At 34.7% G+C, this 26,713-nt stretch overlaps 1 protein-coding gene across 1 annotated transcript in view; it reads left to right on the top strand.

The window, feature by feature from the left end:
• Window positions 1-26,713, top strand: part of CNTNAP4 (contactin associated protein family member 4) — a gene marked incomplete at both ends in the record, with an annotated part of 283,127 nt that overhangs the window by 109,316 nt on the left and 147,098 nt on the right. Inside the window, one exon of the mRNA XM_083353791.1 lies at window positions 6,326-6,519. Within this exon, the coding sequence (XP_083209917.1) occupies window positions 6,326-6,519 (194 nt within the window). The remainder of the gene's footprint in view (window positions 1-6,325; window positions 6,520-26,713) is intronic.

The following is a 26,713-nucleotide window of genomic DNA, read 5'->3' as shown; positions in this document are numbered from 1 at the left end:
AAGCAAACATTTTAGAAAAGGTTTGCATAAAAACATCTAATGATGGCCAGTCTTCTATTAAATATCCAATGACCTGTCAGCTAAGAGGACTGGGATAATGTTTTTAGACCATTCTCACTATCTAGTGTGCCACTAATTGATTTCCTTTTGGATAAAATTTGTGGCATACTTTGGACTTAGAAAAGCAAAGTACAGAAATATACAATCCATATAATGCAGTAGGAAAAGATTTAATACCTTGTACAGTGGGAAACAAAGTTCCCTTATGTAGTCCACATCTTTTATTTAAGCACCTGCATATTGATTTAATCTATTTGTACACTGGCAGAAATTTTAATCTTTGGGGAAAACAAACAACTCCAAGATTTTTAATAGCTGATTCACATAATATTTAAACATTGGATGAATACAAAACTACTCTATCCCTAAGGGTGTATTTTTTTAAAGTATCTGATCCAAATTAAGATGAAAGTATATATTAAACTAGCTGGGGGGAGTTTCAGCAAAAACTCTGAACTATTTATATTTTCTGTATTGAAATGAAATCATTTCATTGTGATTGCTTCTGAATTTAAAGATTGCCTTTTATAGTGAAGTATCAAAAAACTGAAAATAATTATTGTTTTTGTTCTCATCTGGCTTTGCAAGACTAGTTTTCATCCTTCCTGTATCCCATGGTTACATTTCAATGTTGATGAAGTGCAAAACAAACTGTTCTAATTTTTTGACATTTTTATTAAAATATATGTTTGGACTGGAGGTTTGGTGGAGGTATGGCAAACCATATCACAAATGAAAGGCTCAAAAATGATTTGGAAAGGGAAGTTTTACTGGTTATACAAAAGAAACTGGCTGAATGTTTAAATGATAAACCAAGTGAATGACCTGGAAAAAAGGCTTATTAAAGCTTCGAAGAAATATGTGAGATGACTAAAAAGAATTGAAGAGAAATAAAGTACTATTAAAATATTGGATTTCAATATGTATTAACACACCATCAAAACTGGCACTAGCCGGAGCATAGAAACACTCAAACACTTTGGCAGCACATATACTAAAATTGGAACAATACAGAGAAGATTAGCATGGCCCCTGCGCAAGGATGACACGCAAATTCGTGAAGCGTTCCATATTTTTTAAGGAAAAAAAAAAGAAACACTCAAAGAAGTTGTGCCTGATCAGACAATGTAGAGAGACCTGGCCCATAGAATCACCAAAAGTCAGATAGGACTGAATGGAAAAGATTATCACTATCATATATTAAGAAGTAGAAGGACGGAATATAAAGTTGGTTTTCCCAAGGATGTTTTTTTCAGGAGGTAACTGGACTTTCTTGTTTTTCTTTGAAGATGTTTCGCTTTTCATCCAAGAAGTTTCTTCAGCTCTGACTAGATTTATATCCTTCCATTCCCCACCATCTAGTCAGAGCAGAAGAAGCTTCTTGGATGAGAAGCAAAATGTCTTCAAAGAAACAAGAAAGTCCAGTTGCCTCCTGAAAAAGCATCTTTGGGAAAACCATGACCTGGATGACTGAGACTCTCCATAGATATTTAGCTATGCACTTTGGGATGAACACCTTTCTAATGGTGAGAGAATATGAATGGATTTCCCAAAAACATTGCAGACTACAGAACCATTTGCACTTCAGTTTGAGGTGCAGACAACACAGACTTATCCCCAACAGTTTGCACCTGTCTTCAAAGTGAAGGGTCAAAGAGCAGAAAACATCCTGCAGCCAAGTAGTCTCCACACATATTTGAACTGCTCATATGACTCTGAGGACACAGACAAACCTCCAAATGGCTTCAACGGCTCTCTAAAAGGATGCAAATGACCAGCTGTCTGCAAGGAACATAAATCATTCCATTCCTCACAATCTAGTCAGAGTTGAAGAAGCTTTTTGAATGAGAAATGAAATGTCTTCAAGTAAAAAAAAAATAGAAGAAAAACAAGAAAGTTCAGTTGCCTCCCAAAAAAGTACCTTTGGAACAACCATGACCTGGATAACTGAGAATCTCCATAGACAGAAAGTTGGTTTATTTGATCATGGTTAAAATAAGACATTTTGTTGCAAGATTCTGTCAAACATTTACAGACTTTTTCTGATACCAGGACTGAAAAGTTGATGTTTTATGGATTTGCTTATAGATAAGGGATGAGACATGTCTTTTACCTTATAGGGGTGAGGAGTTATTGAATTTGTTTACCCTTGTTCTAATCAGTTACTTCTTTATTTATTTTTTCTTTATTATTTTCTTTTTCTTCTTTCTTCCTCTTTTTTCTTGCACCTTTTATTATTTCTTTCCATTCTTTAGTTTAGTTTGTATTAGTCCTTACTATTGCAAATAAATTCTAAACTAAAATTATATTTGAAAAAAAAAGTTTGGTCTAATTTATTGAGTTATTTATTGAGATTTATTTAGGAAAAAAAAGAAAAGCAAGTAATCAACACCACCACACTCATTATACACACATCTAATCATAAATGCAGATAATTATCACCACCACACCCAATCAAATAATTATTGATGCAAATAATTATCAAGCAGATATTTTAATTTAATTAGGAGTCAAAATATTGACTAATTTATTTAAGCATACATTTTGTAGGAATCTCTACTACAAAATGAGAAAGGCCCTTGAAAAATTATGCCATATCTCTGTTCTCCTTACAGGTCCTCTAGAGATGGGAAAGTGGTTAGTTTAGTTAAATATTCTAAAATTCATAATATACTTCTAACAATGATCAGCAGATAAAAAAATATATATCATGGTGTACAAAAACATTATGATAAGGTGCACATTATAAAAACCTACAACACTGAGGGAAAAGTACAGGAATTCTTATGCAGAATTATAGAAATGTTTGTATGTATTTGCAAAAAATCAGATGTAGAAACTGACTGATGGCAAATGTAGGAAGTAATTATTGCAAATTAAGTATTAAGTAAAATGAACACTGAGCCACACCATAATTGACTAATGTGCTCATTCATAACATACGTATATAGATAATACTCTCTACCTTCCCATTCTTCCCTTGGAAAGACAGATATTGGAAAACAGGGTGTCTTCCTATTTCTTCCAATTATTGCAGGAATAATTAAACCCTGTAGGTAATGGCCAAAGCAACTAATCCCTTGAAATCAATTGATCAATCAATCAATCATAACCAGTGCTTTTTTTGTAAAAGAAAAAGGTGCCGGAACGCACACGTCATACAACCCGCCTTGCCTACCCTACAAGGTTCCATCCAAAAAAGGTGCCTGAACTCCGTTCTGAGCATTCTATGAGAAAAAAAGTCCTGATCATAACATTTGAGCTGATGTTTCTTCGAATTATAAAAATAAGTTTTCTCACTATTAGGAAAAAAATGTGAGTATAACATGACAAGCCAAATTCCACAGTGTATATTTTCTTCTACTTTAAGTCTTTTTCATTTTTGTTTATTCTGTGGTATTATTATTGTTCATATTAACATAATGAGCTTTTTTAAAAAAATATTTTCCCATGTAGAAATTTATTTTTACTGTCTAATCTTGCAAAAGACATGGGATTCAATATGATAGCTTTAGATCACTCTTTCATTCTTAACCTAAAAAATAGGTTTGTTTGGGGAGGGGGGGGGAACAGCAAATGAGTCTGTGATTCCTGAATTTAACTTCAGAAAGAAAGAATAATATAAAAATCTCACAAACATTTACATTACATAGTGTAATTTCATTTTTTGAAAGTTACTTATAGAAGCTAAACAACTTTCAGAAGTAAATTATGGGCATGTCATTTATAAACATCTGGCTTGGAGGTGTATTGATTGTTATATGAAAGCTATTCATTGTTTAGACTGTGTTTATTGACTAAACAATTATTTAAGTATCCACACATCTTTTATTAATTTTTGTAGAGCGGAATCACTGATTCCATAACTATTGTCTGAAAGGTTGCCTGCTCTGAAAGGTGAATAAACATCTGGTATTACGTCAGCCTATCTGCTTATGGATTTTGTAATTTTTTTAATAAAATCATGGACTTATAAGAGACTGTTTATGCCATATTGTCCAATGCCCTTATTCATGCAAGAATCCAAATTAAAATATCTGCAATAGATGGTTATTTTCTGCTCCAATATTCTTAGCAAAGCTGATCTCACCTCTGAGTAGCTGATTTTGCCGTCAATCCAGATTTCTTTTTTTTTTTCAAACATTCAACCAGAATTTTACATTACAGTCTTCCAGTAATTATAATCTACAGTTTTGGATTTTGCATTAATTTGTAGATTATCAAATGTATATTATAAATATACATTTTTTATAAATATACAATGTACACAGCACCACAAATGGTATATACAAATACTGTATATAGGTTTTTGGTAACATAAAAAGCTTTTCAGGCACACAAGCCACCCCCATACACATAGAGGGATAGGGAGAGGGAGAGGGAGAAGGAGAGAGAAGAAAAAATCTTTAAGGAGCCACAGTCTCTTTGCTGATTTTATGCAGCTGCCTGACCATTTTGTGGGAAATGCCAGAAAATGAGTGGTTCTATGCATTTTATCAAAGAGAAATAAGACACTACAGTATAGGAGAATCCTAAGTGTCTTTATATATGTGTTTAAGATTGCAATCCTTCACATCTTGTAATAAATCACAATAAAATCTTAAGATTTATACTGCCTTCTGAGTGACCAAACTGGAACTTGAATTAGGGATGTTTTTTTATTTGTTTGCATACTACACAAATATGTTTTCTAATGCTTACTAGTTCCTCTTTGTTCTCATTCTGTCATGTAAATGATTCCATCATATAATTCTGGAAGTATAGTGCTAAGATTTTCAAAAACAGAATCTTCTTGGAGACAGAATATCATCAGTTTTAATAATAATAATAATAATAATAATAATAATAATAATAATAATAATAATAATAATAATAATAATAATAATAATAATAATAAATAATAATAATAATAATAATAATAATAATAATAATAATAATAATAATAATAATAATAATAGAATCAATTTGTCATGTTTCTTCAGTTTTAAGTAGCTATCTGTCTTGTAGATTGGTTCATGTTCTTATACCAAAGTATCACTCAGGAAATTTGTTGTATGGATAATTAAGTAAGACTGGTTAATATCTGGGCTAGATAAGGCCAAGGAAACAATTAATTGCCAATATTCCACTTAAAAATGAACAGAGTAAGTCATAGAGCATCAACCATTTAGAGAACTGAAACATTTATTCTGACAAAAGAATTATATTCTCTTGCATATAATATATATTGATGGACCTTCTCTAGAGTTTGTTTTAATGCTTTCTCCCCAGCAATTCTGGAAGGCAGATTTAATAACATTCCATTGTCACAGAAGTTAACTATACATAGGCCAGGTGAAACTGAATCAATGGCACATGTTTTTCAGTCCAACACAAATGTTTGCTTTAAAAAAATGTGCCCAATAGAAAAGATAATTTTATGTAAGTTAGCAGATACAAATTTCAGTGACACCTATTTAATTGCCAAATTTTGTTACTTTGCCACAAGGAAATATCCTCCAATGATCTTACCGTTATAGGACAAAGTGATTAAACTGTATATATTGATAGTTTTTCAAGTATACATAAGGAAAATAATATTTCATGCTTTGTGTATATTTTTATTTGATTCTGGTTCATGATTGTAATGAAGTTTGAACCTAAAAAGAGCTTCCTTATACACCAACTTGAGCGCCAGAGAAAAGTTAGAATAAAAACAAAATAACAGATACTTTCACTCTTACTGGCCTAATGAGAATACCATTTTTTGTTTATTATGAATAACAGAATAACAGAGTTGGAAAAGACATTGGAGGTTTTCTCAGGCAGGAAACCCTATACCATTTCAGGCAAATGGCTGTCCAGTCTCTTCTTAAAAACTTCCAGTGTTGGAGCATTCACAATTTCTGGAGGCAAGTTTTTCCAATGATTTGTTGTTCTAATTGTCAGGAAATTTCCCCTTAGTTCTTGGTTGTTTCTCTCCTTGATTAGTTTCCATCCATTGCTTCTTATCCTGCCCTCAGATGCTTTGGAGAATAGCTTGACTCCCTCTTCCTTCTGGCAACCCCTGAAGGAATCAAGCTATTGAATCTATTGCCTTTATTTCTTTTTCAGTTAGCCTTTTCATATTTGTGTGCAAGTGAATGAAATGCATTTTCCACAAATTTATATATGGTTCAGCTACAATGTCATGGACTTTTGTTTTGATGGTGTTGCTCACATCTCCATGCTTTTGGTGTAAACTGATTCATCTTTTTGTTTTCTCTTCTTATTTTTACCATTAAAGGTGCTGGTGGTTGGACTCCACTTGTATCAAATAAGTACCAATGGCTCCAAATCGATCTTGGTGAAAGGACTGAAATTACTGCTGTTGCTACACAAGGTGGATATGGGAGCTCTAACTGGGTAACCAGTTACCTCCTAATGTTTAGTGATAGTGGAAGGAACTGGAAACAATATCGGCAGGAGGAAAGCATTTGGGTATGTTTATATAATGGTCATTTTTTCAGTCAACCAAAATTACTGTTGGTGTTGTGATTCAGGGTCAGCCTGTGGGTTCGGCAGTTGGGTCGGACGACTCAGAGGAGGAGGGGGGTGTTGAAGACCTTGCTGAGGGGCTTGAAGATCTTGCTGATGATAGCCCTCAGCCAGGCCCCTCCCACTTGGTCACCACGGAGACCCAGCTGTGTGAGCCTGACAGTGTGGATGAAGATGACCCACAGATGGCCCTGTTCAAGGACGCCCGACGCAGGAGGCAGTCAATTAGGAGTAAACAGAGGAAGGCAATGGGGCTTCTCGGAAGGAGGCAGAGAGAAGCCATGCCCTGAACTCTATATAAGGGGAATGTCTGGGAGGGCTGGTTTGCTGAAGGCAACCGCTCGGATGGTTCATGTTTCTTTAAGCTTCTGTTTCTTGGTTCGTGTCTTGTTTTTGTTGCAATAAATTTGGCAAGCGTATTCCAGCTTCTTGCCGTTTGTGGAGGGGTTGTCCCTGCCTTTTCTGCAGGGCCGGTAGCAGGCTGGTACAGAACAGTTGGGTGCATTTCTGGAATATATATATAATGATTCTGTGTGGTCAGTTTTAGGTTTAGACACAAATATAGATATTATTAAACACAACCCAGCAATACATAAAACTTGATGCATGTAACATTCACTGCTGAAAAAAAGTCATGAAAGTACTTGGGAAATATATTGTAGAACATAAAAGTAATAATATAGACATTGTATAAAAATAAAGAGGAAAATTCTATTTTTTCCTTGAATCTGAATTGTTATCAATATTTACAATATCTCTAATTCTAAATATCATGATCGTTAACATAGCAAGATATTTTTTCTCTGTTATACACAGTACTCATCTTAGTAGTTCTTAATCTGTGTTTGTTCACCATATATTTTAAAATCCCTTGCTGGAGTAAAAAAACATGATTGAGAATTCTACCATTTGATTTGAGAGATATTGTATGCATTTGTTTTTCTCCTTGCTCTTTCTAGGAACCTTCAGATTGGTTTCATCTTATTGGAAGATTTTCAGTTATACTTTACCCTCTGACTTTTTTGTAACAGTTTTAATTGTCTGTGTGAAAGTTGGGAACTTTTAAATAGTCTGGATTGAATTCGGAGTTTGTCACAACTATCTTGCCCCATTAGTTTCAAATGACTAAATCTGAATTCACTGCAGTATATTAGTATATAATTTATTTATTTATTTTAAAAAATAACCTTAAAGACAACTGTTTAACGATTGAATAATTTAGCTTAACAATTTACTACTGTGATATTTTTCAATTATCTTCATTTGAAATTCTGAACAAAATACAGCAGCCCCGAGGCCTAGAATAAGCTAACTATTTCTTATATAAGCTATTGAGGGTAATTAATAGCTGATAATGTAATGTCTAAACCCCTTAAAGATGTGTACATTCACTCACTGAATAGAACAATTTTGTAACTGAATAAGATATTATTATTACATAATTTAAGTATTGAAATTACAACCAATTTTCAGAAGAAGCTTCAGAGTAACCTTTTGTTATTTGGATAATGGATCCAAAATGTTAAAAGAATTAGTGTATAAAACAGCAAATTAAAGTTATTACAACGGAAACTTAAATGCAACTAAATGGTATTGCAGAGATAGAAGAATATGAACACTTATAAAAGGATTAGCAATCAATTATTTTAATCTCTTTTAGTGGCCAAAACAGACTACCTGTAGATAAGAGTGACATTGTCAAATCTTTTAATATGCTTTTATTGGGAAGTTACATCTATAGCTGTTGACTATTTTCTTCTGCATGTATAGTTTCTCCCTAGTGAAACATTTGGGATAACGAAAGCAATGAAGCTGCTTCTAATCTCCTTTCCAAAAGTTATACAGGTAGTCCTTGACTTACAACCAAAATTTTTGTTGTTATCTGAGACATTTGTTAAGTAGTTTTGGCCCATTTTATGACCTTTCTAATCACAATGTGTTAAGTGAACCCCTGCAGTTGATAAGTTAGTAACCTGGTTGTTAAGTGAATCTGGCTTACCCATTGACTTTGCTTGTCAGAGGGTTGCAAAAGGTCGCAAAACACTTTTGCAAGAATAAAGGGGGAAAAATAAATATCACTTTAACCTTCCTTCAACAGGAGTTTTCTCTGAAGATGAGGCTTGTCACAAACTCAGACACTGCTAAGCTTGTAAACCGCCCTGAGTCTTCGGAGAAGGGCGGGATATAAATGGAATTAAAAAAAAAAAACTTTGTTAAAAGGTGACCCAAACCAGCATATGCTTTAATAACAAACACTAGCTACTTCTTAAACAACTTTAAGATAATTTATAGCTGGTGGTTAAAAAGGATCTGAGATTATTTAAACCAATTCCTTAATGCGGGAATCTATTAAACGATCGTACCCAGTATCCATTTTATAATCCTTAACAAGAAGGCAACATCATTTTAATATTCTCCTGCTAATTTCAAGCTGTCTTGCCCCTTGTTTCAACAGAGCACAGAATTACTCCATTTTGTGTGTTTTGTGTACTTTTAGATGTTCTTAGGTTGTGACACTGAGAATTTTGTAATTTGGGGCAGGATCATTCATGGCTGTCTGAATAAGGTGAATGCATGATTGCATGAACCCATACCCATTGGTTGCTATCATGTAGGAAAAGAAGCTTGAAATAGCTATGCGAATCAGATTTTGCAAATAATTAAAAGGAGTACATTGTCATATTCTGTATGGACACTGCATGGGTTATAAATAAGGTAATTTATATTCATGTGGGTATTATTAACATGAAATTGTTATTCTTTGCGTGGACTTTATTAAAAAAGGAAAATATTTGTACCCAATATTGATTTAAACTTTCTAATAAATTCTAGACTTCACTACCTTTCCTTAATTGATTTTCTGAGATACTTAGAGATAAAAATAAATAATTCTAAGTGTGTATTTGATTCTTTTTGTTAATATAAGTGTTAATATATATTTTCTGCTTTACTATGTTTCACTAACTTCAATGGGACCATTTAAAACATTTGACAACTTGGTTTTATTTTGTTAATCGTCCTAGACTCAGTTCACTATCATGCTAAACTGTTTGGAACAATAAATGTAATAATCCCCTGAAGTATTATTTAGAAAAACGGGAAACAATTTGGGACTGTTCTCTGTAATTTTTTATTTTAGAACACTTTTGATTATGCAAAGGTTTTCAGATGAAGCAGCTGTGGTTACTGATGAAATACATTTTTCGAGGAAACATCTTAGCTTCTCCAAAGATAATTTCTTTTCTATTTGATTAAATTCAGATCAAACCAAATGCATATATTCTTTCACTTTCAAGTGGTACTGGCTTAAAAGTTGAGATTAATATCCCTTGGAATTCAAGGCCCTGTAACATTAGCGGTTATGCTCTAGTAGTATCTTGGGAGTCTCACTGCCAGAATGGGAGCAATATTTTTTTTTTATCTTCTCTACTTTTCTTTGGGTTGAGCACTAATGTATGAGTGGCTATACTCATACTTCTTGGTAGCAAGCCCTGTTCTGAAACTTCATATAAGGTGTTATGTACTGGAATATAATGATGCAAGCCATGGACTCTTGCCTATTGTGGAGAAGCTAAGTAGGCATTTCCTGCCAAGCTGAGGCTAGCCCTCAGGGGCTAACTTAATGGTCAGTCCCAACAGTTTTGGTGGGAACATTCATATTTGGGGCAGGAGAATTCAGGAAGGTAATTGGAGGAACACCAGAAGGCCTATGTGTATAAGTACCAGCCATTACCTGTAGCAGGCAGCTGTTTTTCTGGAGACAATAAAGAAATGCTTTGACGCTGTGTTGCTCCTTGCCTATTGACTTAACCCACTATATAAAATAAGGCATCCCAAAAATTGAGGAGGGAAGCAGCATCAACCATGGGGTCACTTTCTCCCCTCAAAACCAAGGAGGGACCCTAGGGACAGATGTCGGATTCTTTGCAAGTAATTGGAAACAGTTTGTCCAAGGAATGCAAATCCAGAAGAGTATCGTTAAATATATGCAAATACAAATAGCTCAGATTGATCATATTTATTAGAAGGACAGGTGAGTTTGCCACACTGACATTCCAGCAAGTGGTCTGTTTTTAAATCAGACAGCTATGAAGTTTTAGGAAGCCAAAACTCTTGGCCAATTCTATGCAATTCTATGTAAGTGCTTCTAGTTTGAAGCACTTACTCTGTAAGGTTGTTGAAATCTGAAACAACCCTCCTGGTATTGCTTTTTCTTCCTGTTCATCTATGAAAGCTCTTTGCATTCTTAGTGATGATTTGGGATGAGAAGCCACTTTACATCTCATCACTGTTTTGATAATTATGACGCCCCTTTTAGTAATATAAGAAGTAACTCTCACAAGAGAAAGTGTGATGCCTGATGAAATCATTGTCCTTCCATCACTCCTTTCACTCTATGGAGGGGATGTGATAGGCTGACTTTTTGAAAATCTGTACAATTACCTGCTTTTCTACCTTACCACAGAAGAATGTTATTGCTGATTAGTAGGCAGATTGAACAGGTTTGCTTATCTCTGGCTGCTATCAAATAGTATCAAATGCTTTTGATAAAAGTATCATTATTATAAAGAGGAGAACTTCCTTTATTCTCCCAAATGAATTTGGCCTTCATTTTCCCTTGTTTATGCATTCTCATATTGATAGTTTGTTCATTCATATGACAGTGTTTTCCTAATCTAGTATGTTTGTTTGTTTGTGTGTGAGAGACAGATATACAGACACACATACATCCATACACACATATACACACAAACACACACACAGTCCTGTTAACATGTATGTTTTTGTTTTGTTTTTTTTAAAAAAAGATTATTTTATTCATTATATCCATTCTTTTGCTTACAGATTTATTCATAGGAATTTAGATCTCCAAGTAGAGCTACTAAGGATTATAAATTAGTGTGGGCTTTCCTCTTTCAGAGAGACATCTACTCACAGAAGTAAGTTAACTGAAAAAGTTCATTTTGAATAGCAATGGAAATATCTACTAGAGTAAGGGAAAAAAGTTGTTAAGAATAAGGCAGGATAAAATCTGATTTTAGTTTTTTCAAAGCATCTTCTTTCCATGGAGGTTTTAATAGAATTTCTTTTCATATTCAAGTCAACTAATGTTATGCGGAGTAGAGAGGAGAAAAGAATAATTGATAATAAATATGAGTGAGGGATACCTAAACCATCTATCACTGAAATGGAATCCCCCCACTTCAATAGGAATGTTTTATTAGTACCTGTAAAAGCTGCTATTCTTACAAAGGTAGCTTAAAGAGAAAGGCTAAAACTTGAGGGGAAAGTTTACATTTTCATTATAAAGAATGTAACTAACTACCCTGATCTCAGATACTATTTCTGCAACTGGTTACTTTGCTCTATAATTATTTTTTTTTTTAAATGCAGTAGCAAGTAAGCCTGAACAATATGACTAATTCTGTATTTTTAGAAAAATCTAACAATTTTAGTAACTGCAAAAAAGTTTACATGGCTCGTTTTTCAAACATTGTCTTCTACACAGAAACACGGAAGTTGTGCATTCATTTTATAATGGAATAAAGACTGTTATCACTTATAATTGGGGAAAGTAGTTTCTGTTAAGGAATTACAATTTTAATAACAAAGGCTACAATATGAATCTGAATCTACCTTCTTCCAGAGTTTATGGAACCAGATGCTTTACAGGATTTAAAAGTTCACAGATCAAACATATTTTTTTTCCTGGCCACAGTTGCATAGCTGCCAAACTGATAAAGAATATTGGAAATCAAATCCACCTCTTGATGAATGGCAAGGTCAGTGAAATAGACAATATTGCCTATTTTGGAAATAAGCTTAAAGGTTGCGATCCAAAGCTATATGGGAAATGACTCTACAGGGATTTACTTTCCTGCTCATTTAATCATGATTTTGCTGATAATTTATCATTGTACCATAGGAATAATTACAATATGCAAATATGTTCCAAAGGTGCTTTTTTCAAGAGTCTACTGGACTTTCTTTGTCCTTTGACAAACTGGACCTTTTGCTCAAAGAAAGGCTATCAGAACTGAAGAAGCTTCTTGGATGAGAAGCAAAACATCTTGAAGGAAAAACAAAGGAAGTCCAGTTAACTTTTGTAAAAAAACACCTTTGGGATAACCATGACCTCAGTGACTGAGAATCTTCATAGACATGCAAGATATTTCTTATACTTCCCGCACCCAAATATTTACTAATATTCTCTTTGAATCTTTGTATTCTGAAACATAATTGAAACTCACTAATAATAGCTTTCCTCTAGTAATTACTGCAAATCTTGATGTAGCATTTTTAATCTGAGACAGAAACCTCTATGAAGGCCTGAAGGACCATTGTGAGCCAGAGTATTGTACTAAATAGATTAGAGGGCAGAGGTGAGTCTTTTTCAGACACTGACTGACACACTGGGAGCTTCCAACTGGGCATAGCAAAACTGGCCAATGTTGTAATCTCTTAAAGTACTTATCTTGTGAGATTTTACCCATTTTAAATGACATTATTGCTGGAGGGGGGGGTTTTCCACCAAAATTGCAGGGTGCCTAGCATCTGAAAACTGTTGCCCATTTTGCTGGACATCTTAAAATATTTAGAGAACTGCCCTCAAGTTAAAGAAACAGAAATACTACTGAAAACCTCTGGCTGAATGCATGGAGCTCAAGGATCAAGCAGCAAACAAAAAGGTATCTGTGTATCTGGTTTTCATCCCAGTTTAAAGCTGTCCACGTATTAAGCTACAGTCGGTGCCTGAGGAGATCTCCTTTAGAAGTAATTTATATCTATATTTTACTATAGATGAAACCATTTATCTCTGAGAAGTAGTAAAATAATATCAATAGATATGTTGATATTGGCATTTCACATAAATTCTCTCAGTACCCCAAACAGCAGTATAAAGAGAGTTGAATTCATAGTCTGTTTTTCCCAGTTGTACTCATTGATGTGAGAATTCCTTCCTTCTTATACTGTATAATGAGCTTGCTGTTTATCTCCAAAAAGCAGATCCCTGAGCTGTGAGGACTTGTGCCTGGGAATTTTCCTCTGTCATCAATTAGCAAAAAAGTAGTTACAAATTTCTAATCTGACAGCTCAGAATCTTAACTAGGCTTTCAGTTGCTATGCTTTCTCCTCTTTGCAGTTGCTGCTGGTATTTTAGAAAAACTGGGTCATTCTTCATAATTGTGTTTACAAGCACACCTTTAAAGGATCTCTGAACTGTCAGTGATAAACTCATCAAAAGAAGTTGATGGCTTCAGAACATTCTGACGTCCAAGGCTGGAGAAATTGTAGCCTTCCAGATCATGCTGTGTAACATAGTCAGCATGTTGAAAGCTATTTTTGAGCAATATCTGAGGTGGCATGAATTTCTCATTGCTGGGCAAAGGAAAGGTTTAAATCTTAATCCTCACAAGTTTAAAACTCTTGCTGATCTTAGCTCATTATCTTAAACCAGACATGTCAAACACAAGGCCTGGGGGCCAGATCCGGCCCATGAAGTGGTTTCATGTGGCCCACAAAGCCATCCTGGAAACAGTGAGGGAACGGCCCCCGTTGCCTTGGCCCTGGCCCAGAGACCCTCCTTCTGCCAGACACCCTCAGATCTGTCCCACTCCTGCCCAGGCCCCCATAGGCACCCTTGATGTGAACGATGTAGAGTTGACCACGCCCACCCAGTAGGCCATATGCACTCTAGCCATGTCCACCCAGTAGGCCACGCCCACCCTGGCCATACCCACCCAGTCCCCTAACGGCAACTGCAATGCTGATGCAGCCCTCAATGAAATTGAATTTGACACCCTTGTCTTAAACCATTGTTGTCAAGCATTGCCATAATATTTTTTTTCAGGTATAAACCAGAAAATGGGTAGAACCATGGATAATCCTTACATGATATAAGTACCAATGAATCCAATATCTATTTAATAAATGATATTTTGACACAGAAAAAGTCTGAGTTCTAATTTCTAGTTATATATATTTTTGAGGCAAATATGGCAAACATGTTGCCATTAATACACTGCTGAATACCAACTCATTCGTACTGAGCAAGGTCTATAGTGATAGATGAGTAGGATTTCAGCCTTCATAAACTGACCATCCCTCTTCTCTGGCATGCTGAATTCCAACTTCTCGGATTACTAGTATCTGCTTGTGCATCTACTATTTTGTTGGTATGTTAGTGAAAAAGTACTTTGAAGTGTATTACATTGGGACATGAGTACTATCAACCATAGGTGTGGGAGACCATCGTTAGAATCTGTGATAGTCTGCTGAGCACACCCACAAGTTTGGAAAGATTAAATAACAATGAATAGGACTCCCACCTTTTTGGCCTTATGGAAGAGTCTTAAAACCTGGCTCTGCCAGTTGGCCTAGAATCCTGATAGGGAAGCTATTTATGGGGGATGGTCCCATTCCTGTGCTGCATGACCTCTTAGATATTTTTTTTGGACAAGTTTTTATTAATTTTTAAAATTTTACATTCAGATATTTGTGAAGCAGCACAGTGGTTGGGTACAAAAGTAAACAATTGCAAATAACAAATTATTTGTAATTCGCTCAAGTTGCGTCAACAAAGATTCCCTCTCCGATTCCCTTAGTTTTGACATAATCAAATTAATACATTGAATTAATACATTTCTAATTGTGACATAATCAATTAGAAGAATTTTTAATATATTTTCACTTATACATATCCATATCCTGTTTTGTTTTGTTTTAATTTTTACCTAACTGCAATAGAATATCCTGGAATAGCCCATGATATATAAAGAAAATAAAATAAAAAGAAAGAAAAAACTTAAATTTCAGGCAACCCACATTTCCCTATTTCAGTAAAAAGTATTTATCCTGTCTACAAAACTTACATTATTCATTTCAATGCATTCTTATTTTTACAAGTAAATTCTATTTATCATGTAAATAATTCACCAATTATTAGAAAAATATATTTTGGTATATCCTTCCAAATTAAATAACAGAGTTTTGTTTGTATTTAATACTTGTTAATTTTAATTGTTTTTATATTTCACTTTTTATCATTTTGTTATCCACAAAGAAATACTTCAATAATGAGATGGGCAGCATTTGAAATTAATAAATAAATAAAGAGACATTTTCCTCTGGGAAACAATGCTGTATCATGTAGCACAGACATGTCAAACTTGCGATGTCACGTGACGTCGCACAACGTATCAGGATGATTTTGCCATTGCAGGCAATGGGGTGGGCGCGGCTTCCGGATGACGCGTCTAGCCTGCAGGCCAGCAGTTTGACACCCCTGATGTAGAATATACTGAAAGTACCATGATTTGTATAAGATTACATTCTAGGCTCATGTTTTTCTTAAACATTCAATTTGTAACTTAGATTATGGGAATCCCAAAATGATCTGACATTTTTTAAGTATATGTCATTCAAAGCTAACAGTACAGTTTGGCCAAATATCTTTTAGACATGGCTTAGTTCTGCTTTGTTTCAATTTTGCATAGTAATTAGCAGCACTTTAATTAATGGAGGAAAGTAATTTTATTTCATTTCAACATTTACCATAGTTTGCCTTAAGGCCTGTGACCTTGGCATTATGCATATTGCATACTGATCAATTTCATCGTCTTTTACAAAATATGCAACAAGAATGATCATTTCCTTGCAGTTCTAGTGAACACAAGTGATAGCTCTGTATTTATTACAGTAGTCTGGAATGAAGGAGTCAAATCATGTTACTTCTATCTTTACTGTGACATTTATTTTCACTGTTCTTCAATTGCTGTCTCCTATTTCTGAAAATCCTAAACCAATTGTCTCTGTGCTTATGGGGGATGGATCTTCTGTATCTTCCATTTGATATCCTGCAGATAATCTAGGATTGGCATTATGCCTCGCTACACAAGTTTAATATCCCTCAATAATATTTTCAGGTGGTATCAATCTGTTTACAATCCATCCTAAAATTAGACCCTGTGTGTTGTTCTTAATTTGAGTTATAGTTTTGGGGAAAATAAGATACTTGCAACTTTAGCACTCTACATCAGATTCAACATATTGCTGATGATGGACTAGTTTAATTGAGAGTCATTCTTTTAAAGTCTATGAATTCCCATGAAGAACCAACACCCAGAAGATAAGCTCAGAATCCAAAAAGAACTTGAAAAACTTGAAAAATGGACCCTATCTAACAAAATGAAGTTTAATATGGAGAAAAGCAAGGCTTTACACTTACAGGAGCCTTGGTGGAGCAGTGGGCCTCCTTAAGTAACACCAGCTGCCTGCAATTAGTGCAGGTTTGAATCCCACCAGGCTCAAGGTTGACTCAGCCTTCCATCCGTCTGAGGTAGGTAAAATGAGGACCCAGATTGTTGGGGGCAATAAGCTGACTTTGTAAAAATGCCGCTTGGGGGGGGTGCTGAAAGCCCTAATAAGCAGGCATATACATAGAATGAAGGCTATTGCTAAGCACATTGATTTGTGCTTCTTAGATTGTAAGCCACCCTGAGTCTCCGGAGAAGGGCGGGATATAAATGGGATTTAAAAAAAACAACAATGGTACAAGTACAGGTTAGGCAAAAACCTGGCTCAAAAACAGTAACTGTGAGAGGAAGTTTGGGGTCTAGTGGACAATCACTTAAAATATGAGGCAGCAATATGCTGCAGCAGCCAAAAAACCCTCATACAATCTTTGGTTGTATAAACAGAGGCATAGTATCAAAATCACATGAAATATTAATACCACTTTATAAAGCCTTAGTAAAGCCACACCTGGAATACTGCATATTACAAAAACGATGTTGAGAGTTTGAAAATAAGTGCAAATAAGAGCAACTAAAGGATTAAAGGCCTGGAGATTAAAATATGAAGAACTGTTGCAGGATTTGGGTTTGGCTAATGTAGAGAAAAGAAGGACCAGGGGGGACATGATAGCAGTAGAGGTTGTCACAAAGAGGAGGGTGTCAACTTATTTTTCAAAGCACTAGAGGGCAGGACAAGAAACAATGGATGGACACTAATCAAGGAGAGAAATGACCTGGAATTAAGGAGAAACTTCCTAACAGTGAGAACAATTAACCAGTGGAATAGCTTGCCCTCAGAAGTTGTGGGTGCCTCATCACTGGAGGTTTGTTTGTTTTTTTTAAACAAGTTTTATTGATTTTTTTTAATATTTACATATACATGTATTTGTGAAATAATATGGTGGTTGGGTAGTTAAAATAAGAAATAGCCAGTTGTAAATAGTTCAGGTTACATCAACAGAGATGCCCTCTCTACTTCCCTTAGTTATTACATAGTCAAAATAGGCAAGTTAGTATATTTATAGTTGTAACCTAGTCAATCAACAAAACTTAAAATATATTTTCAGTAATACATATCAATATCCTGTTTTTAAATTTTATCTAATTGCAATAGGATACTGGACACGATTTTGGCAATGACAGAGCAAATTAAAGCCAAATTGCAAGAAAAATCTGACAACTTAAAGCCACCAAATCAAATTTTGACTTTAAATCACTGGAGGTTTTAAAGAAAAGACTGGACAGTTAATTCTCTGAAATAGTATAGGGTCTCCTGCTCAGAAGACATCCAAGGTCTCTCCCAGCTCTATTCCAATCGATTGATTGATTGAATCGATTAAAATAGTGTTGTAAAACTGTCCTTAATAAATAAACATTCAGAGGTTTTTTTTAATGGCTGTTCTAATTACCTATGATTACCATTCAGTAAGATGAGAAAAAAGTGAAATTCTCAAGAATAAAGCATGGGGATCATTTCCTTAACCTAGATATAAAATGGCAAAATAGATGTGAGAAAATAGATAATCACCTCTCCACTGGGCTGCAATCTTCCTGGCTTCTCATCTTATAATTAAACTTTAGAGAAAATATATTAGAAAGGGCCTTTTCCATTGTTGGTTTTGTAAGCATTGAAGGATGCTCCAAAATGATGGAAAGATGTTCAACAGAAAAGCAGCAGCAGCACATTGCAGGACTTCACAACCATCAAATATGATCCAGAACAGCAATAACATAATTTCAGATGTATCCTGAGATTTAGTACCTTTAGCAGAAAGGTTTATGGGAATTGTATAACCAGAAAAAACTAGCACCTATTGTAGCTAGCCAGATCCAATCAGGAAGGGGTTTCCAAGAGGTACTAGAAAGGAAGGTTGTGAAATAAGCAATTGATCTCATTTAGATCCATGAAGTTTATTTCTAATGGGAAAGCATAGTGTAAGAAAATACAGGATTATGGCCTAAGTATGCAATCATAATCACACATGCCTTGCAATTAGATGTACTGAACACAAATTATACATTTGTCAGAGAAGACGTGTATATTATTATAATCCATTTGCTATATAAATCTACTACAAAGATGACTGAGAAAGGCAGAGAGAGAATTAGCATATTAATGATTTTTATCTGCTTAGTATTCATCAAGTGATATCAGAAATTATTTTCCTGTAATCCAATAGAAAACAGATTTGAAGCTGATCCCCTTTTTCTCTTGTTCTTTCTGTGCTAATGTGAGACTCTACAAATGACTTTTGGAGGGCATAAGTGATGGTAAGGAAGGAGAATCTAATTAGCAAAACTCAGAAGAATTTAGAGTGAGTGATTCAAGCGAATGAATGAATGAATCCTGTGCAATAAAGAAAAAAAATAACCATAGAAAACTGCAAATATTAGTTGAGTTCTGAGTTGTTATAGATTTTGATTTGCACTGAAGCAGGTTTGTATTTCTTACAAGTCATATTTATTTCAAATGATTTTTGAGGTCCAATACTTTCTATTTTCCTTACCATGTGTCTTTATTTCAATGTATTATAAAGTAATTGCAGATCCTATGCTCAGGGAAATCATTTTGTCATTTGATTTTTTTTTCATTTTTAAAATGTTTATTTAAAAAAGGATGGAAACCACTGGATAATTATGAATAAATGATATTGCAGCCTGTTGGTTCAACAACAACAACAACAACAAAAAGGAGTGTTTTCTGGAACATATCCCACATTTATTTTTCCTAGTAACACTAAATGTTAATATCTGAAACTCAATTTATACATTCTCACTAAAGCATAGAATCATTACTTCTTAATAAACAAATAGAACTCCCAGATGTTCTTGAAGCTTACCATAAGTACTTGCATATAATTTTAACTGCGGATAAGCTGACACCAAAATACCATGAAAAATATGCCACCCATGGATAAGCCGACCTTCAAAAATGTCTTGTGTTTTAATTTTCATAGTTGGGCTCATCTATGGCTTATCCATTTTTCACAGCATTTTTGATAAAAAATTCAAGAGTCAGCTTCTCTGTAAATGAGCTTACTGTATATCCATGTATATATGAGACATATGAGACTTTTTAAAAAGGACTACCATATCTACTCATGGATGTATCCACAGATTGGCTGAACTCAATATTTTGGGTGCATTTTAGCACATTCACAAGTATATATAGTAATAAGAGAACCATTTTTCCCCCATGGCTTACTTTGCAAATATAATGTCATTATATCAAAGCCCTACCTGGAATCTATTTGGATTGTCACCCATGGTTTGCTCACTTCATTTATGGGTTTTTGAAATGCACACTATATGAAGCTGCTCTTGAAAACCACTAGGAAAGTGCAAATAGTCCATATTGTAGCAACAGGGGCAATTAATATTCCAGTTGAACATCTATTCACATATAGCACCATCTATTATTAATATCCCCCTACCCTTTATTTCCAATTACTTCCAAGAGATCTAAGTTGGTAGAGATATATTTTCAGGAGTGCAAATGAAAGATGGACTGAGACTCGTTTAATCCTTAACAAATCAAGCTGTAAATAAAAATAGAGTAAAATTTTGCACTCAACTTTTTCAACTGAGCAGAGGGAAATAATGAGTTTATTTGAAAACCTTATGTTTTTCTTATCCTCTTCTCAGTATCCACTCACTATCTAGGGAAAGAATAGTTGCCTTTGGTTGGCAGCTATTTGGACAGAGGTCTGAGTGCAGAATGAACAAAACAGGACATGAAGTCTATGCATATCTCTTCCCTTTTCTTCATTTTTCTACAACTATGAAGGGGATTCATTATATGAAGGGTGAATTGAATCCAACACATTAGGCCTTTTAATCTATAAAAGGTTCATCAGATAGGAAGTTATCCTCAAGTACTTCTTCCTCCAGCTGGTGGTAGTAGATCTTCATTCACGCATACTGATGAAATGGATTCTTCCAAAAGACAGACTGATTAGCCCCTTGTCTTATGGCAGATGGCAGTATGTCACAATAATAATAATAAAAGTCTTCAAACAGCTCTAATCCTGGAAAATGTTTTCTTGAAATGAGAGCCAACGTGACTTGGGATGTGATTCAGGATCCACTGCTCCCCAATCACATTTTGAAGTGTTTGATGGCAGTGTATTTTTCCTTTATATTAAATGTAAATTGGCATTAAAAAGGCATGGGTTTTTTATGTGGGTTTGTTGTATTTCCCACTCTCTGATGCTTCTGTTGTAATGTCTGAAGTGGAACTCAAGTGTCTCCCCATGGAAACATGTGCAAGTCATCTGCACATCTGGAGCTCTTGTTTCTTATACCATGGGGAAGATGCAGTTCTGCTTCAGTGATACATGAAATGGAAGAGATTTGTACTACTTTTAAGAAGAACCTAAACTATTTGTGCTGAACTTCTAATCTAAAGTTGCTTTGAAATGAGATCAAATAAATTCCTAAATTATATGTCTAATTCCTATTGGTCACAATGTTTACTAATTAGAAATTTATCTCTACCAACTTATAAAATATTAAATTTATATCTAATGTAATGTAAATATTTAATCTAGATACTACTAAAACTAATTGTGTTTATCCTCAAATTAGCCCAAAGTTTACCACATTTACCTAAAATCTGCCAACTTAAGGAATGGGTAAAAAAAAAATCAGAATCCCATTAGTCCTGTGAAATTCAGATTTAGACCAGTTTTATTTGTAAAGTTGCAGCTGTAGAAGCATCCCTATGATCTGATGAACATGATTTGAGATGCTTCCTGCCAGCTTCCCACAAACCAAGTCAGTGGGGAAGCCAGCAGGAAGTTTTTATTCCTGTATGCCTGCTTTTTTGCCTGTCTTTCAGTGTAAATGAATATGGGCTTATTATTATATTTTTTTGTGTATACAAGTTTTATTGATTTTTAATATTTACATATGCATATATTTGTGAAACAACATGGTGGTTGGGTAATTAAAACAAAAAAATAGTCATTTGTAAATAATTCAGGTTACATCAACAGAAATGCCCTTTCTAATTCCCTTAGTGATATTATATATATATATGGTTAATTTTGGGTGACCCACAATTCCCTATTTCCTTAAAGGATAATTCTTTTGCCTACAAAACCTATATTGTCCATTACAAAACTTTCATAAATTTTACCATTAAAGTCTAATTTTCATCTTAGCAAATCACCAATTATTAGAAATATATATTTTTGCCTTAACCATTCAACAATTATTAAAATGCTATCTTTTATATATAAAATTCTAAATTCTATACTATAGTTCAAAAATAGCCACTGAATATTCTATAAGGCATCTTAAGTGTACATCAATTATTAAAATATTATCTTTTGGTATATCATTCTAAATTAAATAATATAGTTCAAAGTTATATTTCCTTTACAAATCTAAAAGCTAAATATAGAATCAGTAATTTTTATTTTTTTTATTTTTTAGGGATTCCCCTTAATCCATAGAGAGATATTTTTATAGTCTATCTTTAGGAATCCCAAAAAAGAAACAAATTCAGTCTTTTGAGTCTAACTCTTGCCTTCTTCTTGTGCCAATCATACTTTGATCTTGGTATCTTTAAATTCTCAAATGTATCTTCCTTTCTTCCTTTACCTCTTATTTGAGTCCAGGGAATGTATCCAAATGTCAGTTTTGCTAGAAACATGTCCCCTTTGTAATCATTGTATTCTTGCTTTAGTAGTTCAATTTTTGGTGGTTGATAATATAATTGTCATTAAATCAGTCAAATCTTTTTGTTCTTCCAGTTCTATCTGGGTTAGGTAGAAAGTAGTAGCTGGAATTGTGTTTGTCATTTGATTAATTGACTTCTCAATATATTGTATTTGAAGGCCTTTAGTGTCTTCACTCTTGGTGTTGCTTTCTTCAGGTGCTGTTACTTTTTGGCTTGAAAGTTTTGTACTTACTATTAAGGTTTGGACTTTAAGGTTTTCTGTAGGTTGCTTTTGTTGTTCTATAAAATCTCCTGTTTTAATATCAGTTTCCACTTCTGCTATTTGGTTTTGGGTTATCTTTTCCTCATTTAAGGTTAGAGTTTGATTTAGTGGCTTTAAATTGTCAGATTTTTCATACAGCTTGGCTTTAATTTGTTCTGTCATTGCCAAAATCGTGTCCAGAATCAGTTTATAATCAAGTGGCGGGATGTAATCATCCATTTCATTGTTATTTACTTTTAAATCTTCCATGGAGGCTGTTTTAATAATAGTCAAGAATTTTCCACCTCCTGAAGGATTGTAGTCAGTGCCAGGTGTTCCCACACTTATCTTTATGGACAGCTCTGTTATTCAGACAGCTTTCACAACAAAAAGAGGAAATTTACATGCTGTACCGGGTTTTGCCACAAGATGTCATCAATAACATATAAGATGCAATGCAAGAAGTTTTGTTTTATTTTTTATTTTTATTTTTCCAAATTATTATAGAACTTTTGTAGAATTAGTCCAATTTTTTTCTTTAGTTCCCAGTTTAAAGAAAAAATAGGAAAATAGGATAGTGACTTCCCAGCAACAAATGGAAGCTTTTTAGTAAAAACATCTGCAATTGCTTAGATTTTTTTGCTGCATTAGTTGAATTTCTTTAGTAACTTTGAGGCTTTAAGCTTTGTTCTCAAAGTAAATATTCACCATTTTCTCAAAAAGTGGAGAAGGAGATTTTCAGGAAATCTTCTTAAGGGAATAGGAAAGGTAAAAGCTCACCCAGGTCCTCCAGATTGCTTCGTAGTGCTAGGTGGTATTTTTGGCTTTCGGTAGGGAGCGGCTTAGTGATCAGCCATCTTTATGGGTGGTCTCTTCTTTGGGCCAAAAGGAGATGATCCCGGATTCCAGCGGAGGGCTGCCACCCTTCCGTGATTGCAGGGAAGTCCTCCTCATGGTGATCGCCCCTCCAGGGAGATTTTTGACCCTTTTCAGGGTCCTCCGAGCAAGAAAGAAACAGACAGCGGAGACAGACTGTCTCTGCACATCCGGAAGTGCCGTGTGCATGAACCGGAAGCCAATATGGGCTTATTATTGAAGTTCATTTGCCATTACAGTTATTTTTCTATTTGTAGTATATATTTATATTTAAATGATCACAAGACTGTTTAGCACCAGAATAAAAGCAAAATATGGTCAGCCTAAAAATTAGTATTCATAGATATAGATGATAGATGATAGATAGATAGATAGATAGATAGATAGATAGATAGATAGATAGATGATAGATAGATAGATAGATAGATAGATAGATAGATAGATAGATAGATAGATAGAAGAGAACATAGAATACGTAAGTGCAATCAAAACCTATGTTGTTTACTCAGAAGCATGGTGAAGTGATGTTGGCTTTCTGCACCACAGTCCACAGCTCTGTATCTCCTATGTGTAACCCAGCCTAAAAATTCTATTTCCATATTTTAACTCCTTCCTTGACTTTGATCACAGAGATGACCAAGTGACAGCAACAAAGCAAATGTCTTGAGGACTAGTAGGAGGGAAAAGAGTTTTACAAGTTTTCCTGTCCCTGGGACTAAAAGGGAAAACTGGCAGAATTCGAGTCAATTCTCTCAGATGAAATAAAAATAAAAAATAAAAATGGCCAATGTTTTGACCTCTCATTGTTAACTGTCCAGCAGCCCAGATGGCTGTTGAAGACAGAGACTGATGACTGAGGGTCCATCAGAGCACACATTCTAATTAATAGCCATGTGTGTATGCAAAATAAAGTGTAGCAGGCAGATCAGATTGAAGCCCTTTTTTTCAGCAGAGAGGGGGAAAATTCACTTTTGATGAAAAAAAAAAACCTAGGGTAGAGAATGTTTGATCAGAATAAGTAGACATTATCTATTCCTGTTCATCTGAAGTGTTACATGCTGAATGAAGCAGACAATATGGATTAACCCTTAATCTATGCCATCCACTATTGCTTGATTCAGACAAAGTATTGCATCATTCTGCAAACTGAAATGATCTCTGACATATCTCTTTGAGTGTGAAACTTTCTTGAGCATTTAAATTTTCATTCTATTGCTTTAATATGTAAAAAGTAAAAAAGAGGGAAAAGCAAAGAGAAGGGAAAAACAAAAAGGTGTATTACTTAAAATATTGTCATTCAACCTAATTTTTAAATACATTATTAAACCTTGACCACATGGAACAATATTGATCCATATTTCCTGGTGTTTTGAAAAGCTCTTAAGACTTGGCTTTGCCTCACTTGTAGTGGTCTTTCTTTTATCATAACTGAAATAGTTTAAAAACTGTTTTGACTCTACCATGGTTTTTCTTTATTATTAGGCTTCTTATTTGAGACCACAGTAGCATGCCTTCCTATAAGTAGGAAGTAGAAGTGCTTTGAAAGGATGAAAAAACAAGCAAGAATCATCAACCAGATGGTATATGCTACTACAAGGTGCTCCTGTTGGATGCTTGGTGTGTTGAGTGGGTGACTTGCTGATCACCAGTTCAGTAGAGTTGCCATATTGCTGGCTCCCTGGGTGTGTGAATTTTATAAGCTGTAATTTTGGAAGTCAATTATATCTGACATTTGAGTCAATGCTGCTGAGCTTTGGTCTTGCCAGCACAGGGGAAGTGAATATATCTGGTGGTGGAGCATCAGGGAGATATAATGGGAGACATTGAGTTGACCCTTCCAGGGGAAAAGAGTCGCTTCTTCCAGCTTGATATCATTATTGGGATGCTAGCGATAAAAGTTGACAAATTATCTGATTAAGCTCAGCATGAGCACTAATTTGAGCTTATATTTTGGTGATCAGGGTGGCAAAGCACACCAATTTCTTCCTTGGAGGTGGAAACAAGCAGATCTACCACCTACTGCTGTGACCAATTAGCACAGCATTTTGCTGATAAAATTGCTCAAATTTATCAAAGTTTTGACTTTTCATGGTCTGCTCCATTGTGATACTTGGGTGAATGAAATAAGGGCCTTGAGGAAAGCAGGAATTATGCCTTGGGCTTGATCCTTTTGGCTCCTTAAGGGGGCTGGTGAGGGTGTGACAGACTGGATACACAAAGTGATCAGTGTTCTTCTTCAAAGAGAGCAGTGTTGGCACATTGGACCCATATCTTTTTAACAACTGTCACATATTGTTGTAAGGAACTTCACATATATTTAGTATTTGGCTATGGAGATTCTCAGTCATCCAGGTCATGATTGTCCCAAAATGGGTTTTTTAAAGAGTCAACTGGACTTTGTTTTTCCTTGAAGATGTTTTGCTTCTGATAGCCTTTCTTCAGTTCTGAAGAAGCTTCTTGGATGAGAAGCAAAACATCTTCAAGGAAAAACAAAGAAAGTCCAGTTGACTCTTGGAAAAAGCACTGCACTTTGTTTGCAAAAAAACCCAACAACAACAACAATAACCCACTTTTGGGACTTAGTATTTGGGTTCTCCAGATTTCAATAGAGCAGTAGTGAGGTGTGGATTAGATTTTATGCAGATGTTTTGTCCCATGTATAATAATTCTAATAATTCTAAGTGGGGTTGTCTTACAATATTTATAGTCTGTGAGCTTGAGGTGGGTGGGGAAAACTGGAAATTTTCTGAGTCAGGTAATTGGTGGATGCAAAAGTATCTCTATTTTGATTGATGTTTCTTGTAGGTCTGCTGAGTGGTAGATCGTATCTGGCTCCATTGATCTGTTGATGGCTCATTTATTTGAACATAGGCTCCTAAAAGTAGTCTGGCACTCTTGCTGTTTCTGTGATCTCTTATTTCTGTGTTCTGTAATTAAACCTAAGATTTGCACTGAGAGCCTATAGATGGCTGGCAAGTATTTGTAATCTGTGTCCTTTACTGAAATTAAATATTGCTCAGTCCCTTGATATTGATGTTC

Source organism: Vipera ursinii, assembly GCF_947247035.1.
Source record: "Vipera ursinii genome assembly, chromosome: 2".
Taxonomy (NCBI): Eukaryota; Metazoa; Chordata; class Lepidosauria; order Squamata; family Viperidae; genus Vipera; species Vipera ursinii.
Note: the sequence above shows the minus strand (reverse complement) of the source record. Positions and strands in the feature narration are given on the sequence as shown.